Below are 13,576 nucleotides of genomic sequence, written 5' to 3'. Positions count from 1 at the left end.
ACAAAATCCTTTAACCCTGGCAAAGGTTGCTTGGTACTAGCAGTGGCTCAGAGCTCTCCTGAGCCTCAAGGTTGAATAGCTACCCTCCAGCTGTCAGGATTATCTATGTCTTAAACTTAAGCCCAGACTTTCTGAACCATGCTGCTTTCCCCAGACAGTATCTTCTGGCAGGGTGGAGGGGCCAGTTTTCCATTGTGTCAAAAGAAAGCCCACAGGCGCTGGGCAGGGTACTGGACTGTGCAAGAGAGACAGGTGAAATGGGGTCACATTGGACTGTCTTGGGAGGAAAGTTTGGGCCATCCCAAGGGAGAAGGCTCACAGGTTACTATTTCCTCATTTTCCTCTTGTGAATTTGGGAGAGATAGTTTATGGAAAACACAAATAGAGAGATATTTGAACCTATAAACCTGAAGATCACTTAAGGTTCAAAAATTTTGCAATCTAACTCTACTTTGTCCATTGGTTCAGTTTTATAAAAGACATGCAGCATAGATATTCTTAGGTTGTTAGAGTAATTAATTGAAGACATTGCATTTAGGTATGTTTCACATGTCACTGAAAACAGTCTCACTGTCATGCACCAGTACTACGGTGTGGACACTTTTCCCATGCATATAATAAAAGTACCACACTCCTCCATTCCACCAAAAGACGGAATAATCATGCTACTTCAAATTCTCAAGTCAACATTTTATCTGGGAGGACTTTCATTTAAGAACTACAATTTGTTATGCAAGATTTCATCCAGCTATTTTCAGATGATGGACATCTAAGCCCGGTCGATTTTTTTTTTGTCATTGTTGCTACTATGGAGAAGGCTGAAAAGAATAAACACATAATACCATAAAATACATCAGACTTTTAACTGTAAACGTCTCATAATTTAAATGTTTGACTGGTATGGAAGAATTATCTCCTCTTACCTATCCTGATTTTTCCAGATATACAACAACAAAGTATAGCAATATTTCCCCAGGGGTCTTAGTAATACTTGGAACCACCAGCTGCATCTTTATAGATATACTGGGGGGGGGCAAAGATTAATATGCATGGTTTAGAGTAATTCAGAAATTTTTCTTACACCGATTTCTTAGGCTTATTCTTCATATGAAGACATACACACATTCATTATTTAGGTTGAGTCAGCTACTTAACCCTTGTTCATTCATTGTGTGATAAACTTTTACTTTTCCAGAATAAAGAGGTGGGCAAATCCATTGAAGAACCCCCACTGGCCTCCTGTTTCTATTATTTATGCCTAGTGTGAGTCTTGTCTTGCATCTAAGCATGCTGTGGGATAAGCTGTAACAAGGTAAATGATGAGTGCATGGTTGTTTTCACAGCATCGTGGAATCGCATACAAGGATGCATTGTACAGTTTGCCCAGCCTTTCCGTTTCTATCGACCAACTCTAGTTCTACTCCCTTTCTCTCCCCTGCTTCTTCTTCTCCAGCCTTGTGTCTTATTGGAAAGCCCTACAGAACAAAGAACATTGAGTGGCCTCCAAGAACTGAGAGTGAACTCTGGCCAAAAGCCAGCCAAGAACTTCAGTCTTGCCACAGAAGGAACTGAACTGTGCCAACTCCCCATAGTGATCTTAAAAGCAAACTCATCCCTAGTTGTGCCTCAGATGACATGGAAGTCCACATCAGCCTTTGTTTGGTGAGGCACTATTCAGCAACCAAAGCTGTGTAGATATTATTTTCCACAGCAGAGACATGGAGAGATGTTTCTAGCTCTCGCTCGTGTCTCAAAGCAACACTAGCTAAATAAATCCCACTGGGATGGAAAGTAACCCTGGTCTTCTGTACAAACCCCTATCCAATTGTTCCTCAGAGCACCTGGTTCCATAAAAAAGAAAAAAAAAACATGAAAACCAGGGTAGTGCTGAAGCTTTGTGCTTACTATAACTGCCTTTGGCTTCTGTCCCCCTTTCCCTTCTTATTCATGAACAACAAAAGGGCATAGTTCTTAAAGCTGCATCATCAAGCTGTCTGCAGCGAGCATCCCAGAGTCTGAAACTAACATACATCTCTCTCTCTGCACATAGGTTCTGTTCTTAAAACAGCAAAGGTTACTAGAACCCACTTTACAGAAGAAATGGCAGCTGCTTCTTCTTGTTGCGTCATGTTTTATATATTATTTTATACCAAATCTCTCTAAAAGACCTTATCCTATTCATCTCTATAAAAACTGGAAAAGATAAAACAATCACCAAAGTTCAAGTTCACTACTTTCCTTATACTTTAAAAGCAAAAGACCCCATTATCATTTCAATATACTAACACATTCCTCTTAATTCTCTTATTGCCACTAAAGAGTCCCCAAAATGTAATACTGTAAATGTATTTGTCAAAGAAAGAGCATAATCCTCTTATGTAATTCTTTTAAATTAGAAGATTGAAAGATAAAATAGTTGTGACGATCAAATGGCAACTGTATATTGAAATATCTGCTGAACAGATTCTAATAGTAAATTATTGTCACCAGAAAAGAAAAAAAAATGCCAGCACTCCTGAACCCTTCCAGATACACAAAGAAACAGTCATTAGAAGATGCCCAATGAATCCAATAAACAAGAAGAAACAATAACTTGGATTAATGTTCTTACAGCTGGCTATATGGACAAGCTCAGGTTTCATCGTGAGTATGACTGAAGCAGAGACTGAAGGTACTTCTCATCATCCCTGTCCTTCGCTTTTCTACAGAATGTTAAAACACACTTTTCACTAAAAGCATGCACTGAAGGGGTTCTGCCCCATAAGTCTCTTCACACAGGAAATCAGATACCCAGTATCCTCCAATGCTACAAGATCCAATGCAATAGGAAAGATGTAAAAAAGCAAAAACCAATAGCAAAGAAGGACATCTTCCCAAAGTGCCTACAGATGTCATTTCCTGCCCAATAACTAATGATTGCTAAGCACAACAATGGACACAGGAAGTAGAAGGGAGTTTGGTGGTCTATTAATGAGAGATAACCATATGTAGAGTCTAGCTCAGGTAAGAAACAAAGACAGCAAAGAACACAAACAACCCAGCGTAACTCAAGGTAGGGTGCACGTGTTTTTGCGGAAGACCTCAGCAGACGGCATGAGAGAAAGACTTAGAAGGTCAACCTGAACCTAACTGTGGACTGTGGAGACCTAAAGAAGTCTGTATGTGGTAAGTTCACTGGGTCATCTAGAAGTTTATGTAGGACTCAAGAAGCCACAGAGTTCTTGACTTTTGACACTTTATTCCCCACTTGTCTTACTAGCTAAAGGAATTACCAGTATCAAGTATCCCTCAAGAAATAAATGATATCCAAATAAGTGTTTGATTAAGTAGAGGCCTGAGAAGAAGTAAGCCTCAAATATGCGCACGCTGTGTCTTGGGCAATGGTCCCACCATAGTCTTACTTTTCGCCTTCTTCCCTGGTCTTTCTAACTTAAGCCACATGTGAATTTCCATGGTGACAAATGAACATCGATATTTATGGGTTCATGTGTAGATAGCACACTTAAACCAGACTTCTCTATGGTACCAGGCAAAGCCTACAACTGTATGGAACCTGCTCTTTGCAAGGCCCTCATTCTCCACTAACTGCCTCAAGTCGCTTCCCTTACCCAATAATTCCTTGAGTCCCCAACAACTTTCACCTGCTGGACACTCTCCCGTCTAATGTTGCCATGGCATCAAGGGCTCTGTTCCACAAACTCCTATTGGGATCAATGCAAATTATGTCAAGAGTCCATTTTCTGCTGCAGTGAGAAGGCCCCTGGAAGGCAAAAAACAACGTTTCTTAACTGTAGTCTAGAGGATGAAAGAGAGCTCCCATATCTGAGGTATTCCATCAGTATTTCTGCTTGGGGTATTCCGTCATTCTCTGCCTATACCAATGCCTTCTACAGTCCTTCTCAAGGACATGGCCAATCAACATGTGGGACTTTAGACACAAGGTTCATCATTTAGGATCACAACAACCTAAAAACTGCATCTGGACAGTGATGGACATTGATGTAGTTCTAGATAGATCCCCAAGAATGCCATTCAGCTGAAGTGCTGCCCCACAAAAGCAACCCTAGCAACTTCTCCCACTTGACTTTCCCTGAATATTGCTTTTAATATTTTTATTATGAATTTTGTTGTTTTCTAAAGACATACTTTTCAACTACTAAATATATAGTCATATTCCATTACAATTAATCTTACTTTCCAAAAGATCAAAATAAAAATGAATAAAATCCATACTTTTCTATGATAATATATCATCACTTGTAGATGGATGCTATAAAGTAGTGCCACACAATCTCAGAAATGAGTATAATAATAAAGGGTTCTTAATCTAGGGGTAGACTCACAGATCACAGTCTTCTGCATGAGCAGGGAACAGGAAACAAATCCAGCAGCCAAGAGAGACAGAGACGGAGCAAGCTTCATGTCAGTATTTATAGTACAAGAGACCATGCCCAAGTGGACTAATATCATAAAGGTTATTGGCTGAGGAAGTTATCACAGCAATCACTTGAACAGATCACCCCAAAAAACAAAAGAAAACCCTTCTGACAGGTTTCACTCGAAAATTTCCACAATAATTATATTATATAAGAATGAGACTGAATGAGAAATATATAATTGATATGCAAAAATTTACATTTTGAGAAACTATATGATAAATTAAGATGATGCCTCATGTGGCTCCAGCTAAATCTCCTAGCAATAATGGATACTTAGCCTGGACTGGCCATCTCCTGAGACCAGATTGGTGCCTAGCCCAACAGTCATCAGAGAGTCTTTGGATGGCAACAGATGCAGACCCACAGACAAACATTAAGCAGAGCTCAGGGAATCCTGCAGAAGAAGGGGAGGAAGGATTGTAGGAGCCAGAGGGGTCAAGGGCACCACAAGAAAACACACAGAATCAACTAACTTTGGCTCATAGGGCCTCACAGAAACTGAACTGACAACCAGAAAGCCCACATGTGACTGACCTAGTCCCTCTGCATGTATGTTTACAGTTGTCCAAATTGGTCCTAACAGGAAATGGGCTGCCTCTGAATCTTTTACTGGCTTTTGGGACCTTAATAATGAGTTGTTTTGCTCAGCACAACACATGGGGAGGGTGCTTAATCTTGCTGAAACATGATACGCCATGTTTTATTGATACAGAAGATATGTTCTTTCCTAATCAGAAATGGAGGAGGAATGAACTGGGGGAAAGAGGTGGATGAGGAGAGACTGGGAGGAAAAACTATGGACTGGATGTAAAATAAATAATAAATGAATGAATAAAAATAAATTTATGAAAATGAAAGAATATAAGATAAAGGAATCTGTACACTGTTTTGCCCTGTCACACCTGCTATGCTAGATTATATACATATCTAATATTTGTGTTCAAATACACATTTAAATGTTATTTATTTAAATTAAAGTTTAAAAAAAGATAATTCTTCATATAAATGTGACCATTCCTTTGTGGTCATGTTCTCTCTTCCCCATAGAAGTGCACAGCCTCTAAGTGTTGGGGGCCCAGAACAGCACTGTACTTGTTCATATAGCAATTTCCTTACAGCTTAACAAAAAAAAATGATTTGAACCATAGTAAAAAACATTGCTGATAGCCTGAAAACAGGCTTGCATTGCTATTCTTCGAGAGAAAAACATAAAGGTATCTGTCCTCCCGGGAGAAGCCATCTTTACCTTCAGATAAGCATGGGGAGGAGAAATGCACAGCAGAGTTCACACCTCCAAATGGAGTGGAAATGCCCTCTGAGCGAGCAGGTCAGAGTAGGAAGAAAGAGCAACAACAAGAATGCCCTTAACTCAGATTGTGTGTATATAGGAGGGTAGGTGAATAGACTCCTCCCCATTCTGTCCACAAATATCAGCCCCATGAAACAAATTCCCAACAAGAGACCAGAGAGGATGATTCCTGTTAAACACAGGAGAAACGTTTCTCGAAGGAAAGTCATAGGGATTCTCTAGGCATCAGGGAAACAAGTGCTTTGAATTCACAACTGATTTCAAAGGCTTGCAAATCATTATGGATAAGGCTTCAAATAATGCAAATCTTAATCTAACACTTAGCCCTTTCTTACATAACACCAATCACATCAGAGTATACTCAACAGTAATGGGAAAAGTATAGAATAATTCCCTGCAACGTTATTTTCACATGAAAGACTATAATTATTCCTTGAAGTCTGTTCACAATACAAACACTGTGGACAAGGAGCTCTAGCTGGGGCTTTGTTGTAAATTCATACTTTTAAAAGATTAAACGGCACCGGGCGATGGATAGTGATAATGGACGATGCAGAGGGATCCTCTGAAATAACTGCACAGTTTCATGACACAGCAAACTCATGTAGAAATCTGTATGGGCTCATTAGCCTTTGAAGGATTCATCGACAGGTTATTAGATCGTCAAGACTTTTATTGAAAGGGAAGAAGGGATGGGATACAAACAGATGCAATCTATATGCATTTAAGGTGGGGGCTATCTTTTAACTACCATGTAATTAATCTACATCCTATTACTAAATAATGAAGGGGTGTAAACTTTGAATTTATATAGATTAACGTGCAGCTGTACTTTCCTTGCTGCCTCATCCTCATTATAGGGTCTCTTCGTCTGAGATCAGTTGTGTTCTCTGTATCTGGATAGGTTGTGAATGGGCTGCTGGCACACTCACGTGCCTTCATGTCTCGCACACTTCTGAAGACTCACTTGGAGATGAAGTGTAGGAATTGGAATCGAACATAGACAGAGACAAGTTATTCTCAGGTGAAATAAATTTTGATGAGAGCATCCATATCTCCCCATGCTATGGGCATGGGGAAGGAGTAGAGCCATGCCCTAACGACATTTCTCAAAAGTTATCACAGCTCTGTTGGGGTGCCCTGCCTTATTATCCACACACAGTCTGGCTTTTATTCCTGAAGAGCCCACATCCTCATAGTTAGTCTTGAATTTGTTACAATTAATATTCTCCAAAAGACCAACATGAAGAAATGTATGCCTTTACACTTGACCAGTAGCCCACATCATTCAACCCCAATTGGAATCACATTCCCAAAGTCACTCATTAGCAAAAATAACCTGCAAGAAGCAGTGCCAACAATTTGGCTCCTGCCTGTTTTGTGTCCCTTGGTCTCATGTCCACGGCAGTATCTAAAACATACAGTAAGCTGTCCCTGACTTACCCCACAACAAGCAATGGGATGAAATTAAACCATTGCCGGCAACCATGAACTTCGAATGCATTAAAAACAAAACAAAAACAAAACAACAACAACAACAACAAAAAAAAAACACACCCAGAGTTGCTTTAAGCAGGTGTGTTTGACTCTATGCATTGTTTTGTTTTGTGTCATCCACCAGGAAATGTTCTAGACACAGCACTAGCGACATGGGTGGAAGTAACCTCATGTGTGACTCCAGCTACTGAGCTCCATGGGAATTGTAAAGGAGGACCAGGCAAGTTCTGTAAAGTGCAGGTGGCCTTTTCCTCCCGGGAAGACCCCTACCTGATGTATGTGACTTAGGAAATACTTCAGCTGCATACCAAAAGGAGCTGCTTTCTACTTAGACCTGGAGACACTGACCCACTGGGAGATAAACAGGGTTTGGATTATCTGCAGTGAGCTCCTGAACTGCTCCATTTTAACCCACTCATTGCTTTATGATCTCTCTGTTTTTATTCGAATAAAGGATATTTATTCTGCAATCATTCTCCACACCAGGGACTAGATGTGCCCTTAAATATAGTTATATTAATAATCAAAGGTCATTTAATGTCATACCGAAGTCACTGTGGAAAAGACCAGCTTATTTATAATTTATCTGTAATCACTTGAGGATGAGTATTTGAGTTGTATACTAATAGCTTGCTTTGGAGTAGATATACAGAGAGCTAAGAACCATGCCTATGCATCTGAAGGCAGCAACAGAGGCTTGATTCCTTTAAGACTAATAGATTTCTACAAAGCCAAAAGCATTTCTGTGCATTGGTTTGTACATTAAGACCAGTCTCTTCATTCATTAAAAAAAAAATCCAACATTGATACAATTCTTAGGGCGAGGACACAATCAAATTGTCCTGCTTCTTCTTTCACCACTCCTCATCCGGGAATTTAAGTCACTACTCTGGTGGTCTAAGGGCAATGAGGTCTTCAAAATGCTGCCAAGAGCAAAGGCGCCAATAGTGCGGATGTATTTCTAGTCTTACAGACATCTTCCTGTGAATTAGCAGTTACCTAGTAATATCAAAGTTAAAGGCATACCTGCCTCACATTTTAGGTGCATGTGATATCTAATTATTCATGGAAGAAGATGAACTCAACAAGAAAAAAAAAATAAAGGGCCAAAAGAGAACACAGCTTGAGCGGCACACATGCAAGTTGTAACAGCTTACTTCACCATGAGCTCAGCAGAAAACCTACCAGAGTCACACTTAGAATTCAGTAGAGCATGGAGTGTTTAATATGCCATTTGCATTTTGACAGCTTAGTCTACAGAGGATTTGCTAGATCCCCAGCAATAAGCACTAAGTGGCCACCGAGCCTTTGTTGCGCTATTTCAGGGAGGAAGCAGAGCCATTTTCTCGACATCTTCCAAGTTGGTTTGGTTTTCAGACAATAAACTGGAGACAGACTGAGGCAGCTTTGCCCTGGGGAAGAAGATGTTTTGCCTGGAGGAATGTGGAAGCCAGAGGTGTGCTGCCTTCCAATTAAGCATGGTTGGCCAGATGAAAACCAATATAAAAACAGCCCCTCCCTTTGGTATTCAGTAGCAAGGTGCTTGAGCCCTGGAATTGGGGGTGTTCTAGCGCTCCTGGACTACTGCCCTTGCTCTTCTGAATGTGTACTATGAGACGGCATTGTTGCCATCTTCCAGTTTGCCAAACTTGTGACATCAGAAGATTCCCCCTTCTTATTTTTGTAGATAGATATGTTTTATACATTTTTATGTATAAGTGTATCCCATGTGTGATGGTTACCCTTGGAAGACAGAATGAAGTGTAGGGCCCCCTTTAATTGTAGATACAGTGGTTAAGTTATCTGATGTGGGTGCTGGGAATCAAACTCCTGTCCTCTGGAAGAACCAGAGCTCCTGGCTCTGAACCTGAGCCATCTCAAGCCATCTCTCTGGTCCCATGATTTGTTTGCTTTATTTGTTTATGGTCTTAAAAATCCAAACTTGTAACTAAATAGGTACTCTAGAAGCAGTAATAAGCTTTTGGCTGAACAGATCTGAGTTTTAAAATAGTAATAATAATAATAACAATAATAATATAGTACTACCTTTGACAATGCAAAGAGGTTAAAAGATTTGATAAGGACATCTCAAACACAAGGAGAGTAAACAAACTGACTTTGATGCAGCGTGGATTTGGAGTGGTTTGGAGGACTCTTATTTACAAGAAGTCCTGGCTTCAGCAGGAGCCAAATCAGGGTGGTCCTGCTCTAAAGAAATTGAACCTGCAAACTAAAGGTCTTATCACCTTGGTAATAGGAATTTTCAGAGGAATAACAGTTCAGGAGCATAAGCAGACATTACTCGTTGTTCCTTGAGTTCTCTGTATGACTTCTGTGTGAATTCAATGATGTGGACTTTAAAATCTCTTTGCTGGGGAGGTAGACAACCAAAGAAAAATCACCTGACAAAACCTTGCCTTGCGCTCCCAAGCTTCCTCAGGTGAGGCTCCTTCAAGCAAGCATTAGGTGAGATTGCTAGCAGCTTGAGTCCCTAGCAAAGTCTTAAAGGCCAACTTATTTTCACTGCCCATAACTAAGAACCCAAGACCCTGATGAGCCGCAAACTTTGCTCAAACAGCCTGTAGCAATAGCTCAAACCTGGATTGGAGGTGCAAATTTAAGGGATGAATTATTCCATCTTTTTACCAAATGTAAAAACATAGAGCCTTCTTCATGTTCCCGTGGTTCCTAGAAAATGGAGTGCTTTCAAAAGGAGAATCATACTTAGGATTCCACCCTCATTATTTCACTAATAATCAAAAAAGAAAGAAATATCAACAGCAATGTCTGTTTTCCCCCCAGTGTTCCCAGTGTTTTCTGAACTGGTGCTTGGGCACTGAAGGGGGTTTCAACGACCTCTACTGCAGCGCCTCCAGCCTCTGCAAACAGATCATGAAAGATGCCCCACGCATCAAAAGCTCTGAACCTGTTTCCCAGGACTTCTTTGCCACCTGGGCTCAAGCAGGAACGCTGAGGGGCAGCAGTGGCCCATTGCCCTCCGCTGGTGCGCTCCCTCCTTGGAGGAGGACCCTAATCCGCGCAGGCGCCAGTGCGTCCTCGGACCCTGTGGCCAAGCCTTAGGGCCCAGAGGCGACACCCCCTGGCAGAAGCCCGACCTTGGCTCACAGGCTTTGGCTTGCCAAGGGGAAGTGCGACCCTGCCCCAGCTGCCGGCCAGCACCCTGTTGTCCACTCTCGTGCTGGCGTCACCAGCCCCCGCCAGCCAACACAGCCACAGGGATTGCTCTTGACCTCAGGGGTGCTAGGAGAGGCAGCTCTGGGCTTGAGGGGTTAATGAAGGAACGCGTACCCACTGCCTCGTGGGCCAGACAATAGCGCTAGAGATCTTGGCGACCAGAGTCCCAGTCCCTTTGGGCGCTAGGACCGCGCGCGTGTGCGCGCGGAGGAGCGCGCTCTCGATCCCAGCACCAAAAACGCAGGGGCTGGCGGCACCTTGGGCTTCACTTTGGCTTTCATGGTCTCCACCGGGTTTCCTGGTGCGCAAGAGGCACTCTGTTCTCCAGCTGTCAGTCCAGGCCCTGGACTCCGTGCTCCTACGCTGGAGCCCCTGAACCAAGCCAAAGCAGCCTCTGCCCAAGACCTGTCCCTCCACACCCGGCTCCTCCTCCGCCTCCCCCAGAGCAGCAGCCCACCCTCGTGGGGGCGGAATCAGCCCGCACACGTGTGTGGATTATTAAGCAGCCGGGCGGGCGGCTGTGGGCTTCACGCAGTAACCTCTGTTAATTGCGGGGGAAGGGAGCTGGGGAGTGCGCAGAACTCGGGGGAACAGGGAGTGCGCTCCAAGGGGGAGCTTCAGATTTAGGGAAGGGGGGAGCCTTGCCCTAGATCATCTCAGAGTTCAGGAAAGGGTAAGAAGTTTGGCATAGTTGCATGACAGGTGGATCATTTTCACCAAGGGTTTGTTTCGACAAAGCCTGGTTCTGTGTCCTGAATCTTTTCCGCTTCCAACGTGGACACACACCCGCAGAGGGCTTGGAGGGCACAACCCTCAATTTTTCATGCTTTGCCTCTCTTTCCTCAATGTGCCTAGCGTGACCTGAGCCCTCTGCCAGCCTAATCCTGCTCGGCCAGTGGAGCCCCCACAGCCAGCAGGTTGGTGGAGGCCCAGGCTAGACAGAGAGGGGTGTGTGGTCAGAGGGTAGGCATCTGCGGGTAACTCCGGGAAATTAGGTGATCCTGTCTCTCCTGTTAACCAGGACGCACTTATCTCTCTGGGTGGGCTATTGGGGAGCACTGCACAGATATCCTTTGTGAAGGGGATGCTTGGCTGAGGGACCAGCCCCAGGAGGCCAAGTCTTCCCCCAACCCGAAGGCTCCTGCAGTCCTCTGCTCTCTCCAGGCGGGTGTGGAGTTGGATGGAGATCACAGAGACCTCTGTTGCCTCTTAATCACCCTTGAATTTGAATCACTGGGGGAAAGGAAGATGGGATAGTCAAGAGAGAAAAGGGGAAATTCTTGTAAGGAAGGAGGGAACAAACGAGTCGAAAAAAATACGAAACTGAGTTCCATCCTTTAAAAAGAAAGAGAAAAAAATCTATGTATAAAGATACAGATATAGATTTGCCCAGGAGTGTGAGGGAGGGAGCTGACACTCAGGGAAACAGCACAGGAGAGCGAGAGTGAAGAAATGGGGGCAGGTACTTGCCAACGTGAAAATCAATCAATTCTCTCTCTCTCTCTCTCTCTCTCTCTCTTCCCCTTTTTCCTCTCTCCCTCCCCTCTCCCCCTCCTTCTCTTTTACCTTTCTTCCCTCTTTCCTTTCTCTGCTTCCCATAGAACAGAGGAGCGCACAAGCTGTTGTCTGCCAGGAGGTTGTAGCCTGTAGAGACTGAGGCGAAAACATCCCCCAACTCATTTCAAAGAGCAAGCCAAGTTCACTGAGTAAAAAGCCCCAGGAACCACCAGAGAGACCCTTCCCTTCCGTTGAACAGACTTAAGACAGGGATTGCCCCAGCACCCAGAGAGAACTGATCTGATATGAAAGCCCTGCAGAACTCCATCCTGCCTACATCCACCTTGCCAAATATTCCAACTTGCAAGAAGCAAAGTCCGGGGAAGGAAAGGGGCGACCTCACCGAGGCAGCTAGTCTGAGTACCTTGGAGGGGAAGCAGAGGAATGAGGTGTGAGGTGTAAGGCTGTGGAAATATCAGTCAGCTAGGAGCTTTCCCTGATGGCACCAGAGCCCAGAAAGCTTGAACTTTGCCAGGCTGAAGGTGCCCAGTTGGTTTCCCAGGTGCGCTGGGTCCGGGGAGAAGTCGTGGGAACTACCCCAGCCTGCGACCCGCCAAGCCCACCAAGCGCCAGAAGCCAAGGCGCAGCTCTCTGCCCAACTCATGTTGGGCTCTCTTCTCCTTGACAACCCACAGCACACTGCACAGAGAGAAATGTCGTTTGAGCCCAAGTGAGGGGGAAGGAATGGCGGGGGTGGGGCGGGGGCATATGAGGGGTGGGAAGAACGCGATGGAAGCTCGGCATCGGGCGCTGTGTTCCCCAGCTTTGCTGGTGGAAAGCCACCCGGCCCGTGCCTGCCGCTTGGTCCCCTAAGATCCCCAATTCAGACACTCTATTTGGCAAACAGGGCCTCCGAGGGTTCGGCCGTCTCCCCGGTACCGAGCCAGCTGGTCTTACCCTTAGCTGCAGTGAGGAGCCCCGCGCACAGAACCACTAGCACCAGAGGCAGGAGGAGCGACTTGAATTTCCTCCACGCAGTCATGTCTGCAGATATTCCACACGCACACGACACGGATGGCTCCTCTCGGATGAGCCGGTCTCCTCCAAGGAAAGACCGGGCTCTAAACACAGCCCCGTAATCACCAGAGGGCAAGGCAAGCTGGTGAGAGCTCCGGGTCCCCAGCCCGGCCGCGCATCCGACGCCTCCCGCAGCTCTGCGCGCCGGGCTCGCTCCGCTCCCGTAGCATCGGGTCCGAGCCACTGCGGGGCTGAAGATGCTCCGACCGAGCGCAGCCCCGGGGCTGCCGGGGCCGGGGACGAGCGCCGGCCGAGCCGGGCAGGAAGGCACCAAGGCGGCGAGGCTGCGGGAGGGGGCGAGGCGGGGAGAGGAGCGCGCGCAGCCCGGAGCAACCTGGAGCGGAGGCAGCTGGAGAGAGAGCCAGCGAGTGGGAGGTGCGGGAGGGGCGCACGGGGGGGGGGGACGCCGGGCTGGAGCGGGAGGAAGGCGGGGAGCGAGCGCCGAAGACAGGCTGCTAGCGGCGCAAGGAGCCGCTGCCGTGGCGGCTGGACTCAACCATCCTACCCACCGAGAGGGGAAGGAGGCTGGCACCGCGCAGTCCCGGGCTCAGCCCGGCCTAGG

General features: G+C 45.3%; 1 protein-coding gene across 2 annotated transcripts in view; it reads right to left on the bottom strand.

Moving 5' to 3' along the window:
* Positions 1-13,349, bottom strand: part of Csmd1 (CUB and Sushi multiple domains 1) — a 1,426,468-nt gene extending 1,413,119 nt beyond the window's left edge. For both annotated transcript variants that reach the window (XM_041673587.1, XM_041673588.1), the window contains exon 1: positions 12,895-13,349. In XM_041673587.1, the coding sequence (XP_041529521.1) occupies positions 12,895-12,979 (85 nt within the window). In that variant the 5' untranslated portion in view covers positions 12,980-13,349. The remainder of the gene's footprint in view (positions 1-12,894) is intronic.
* Between the last annotated feature and the right edge of the window lie 227 nt (positions 13,350-13,576).

Source organism: Microtus oregoni, unplaced genomic scaffold (assembly GCF_018167655.1).
Source record: "Microtus oregoni isolate MIOR12 unplaced genomic scaffold, Mior012 000024F_ref0000369, whole genome shotgun sequence".
In the NCBI taxonomy this organism is placed as follows: Eukaryota; Metazoa; Chordata; class Mammalia; order Rodentia; family Cricetidae; genus Microtus; species Microtus oregoni.
The sequence above is the reverse complement of the archived record's forward strand: the minus strand, read 5'-3'. Positions and strand labels throughout refer to the sequence as shown.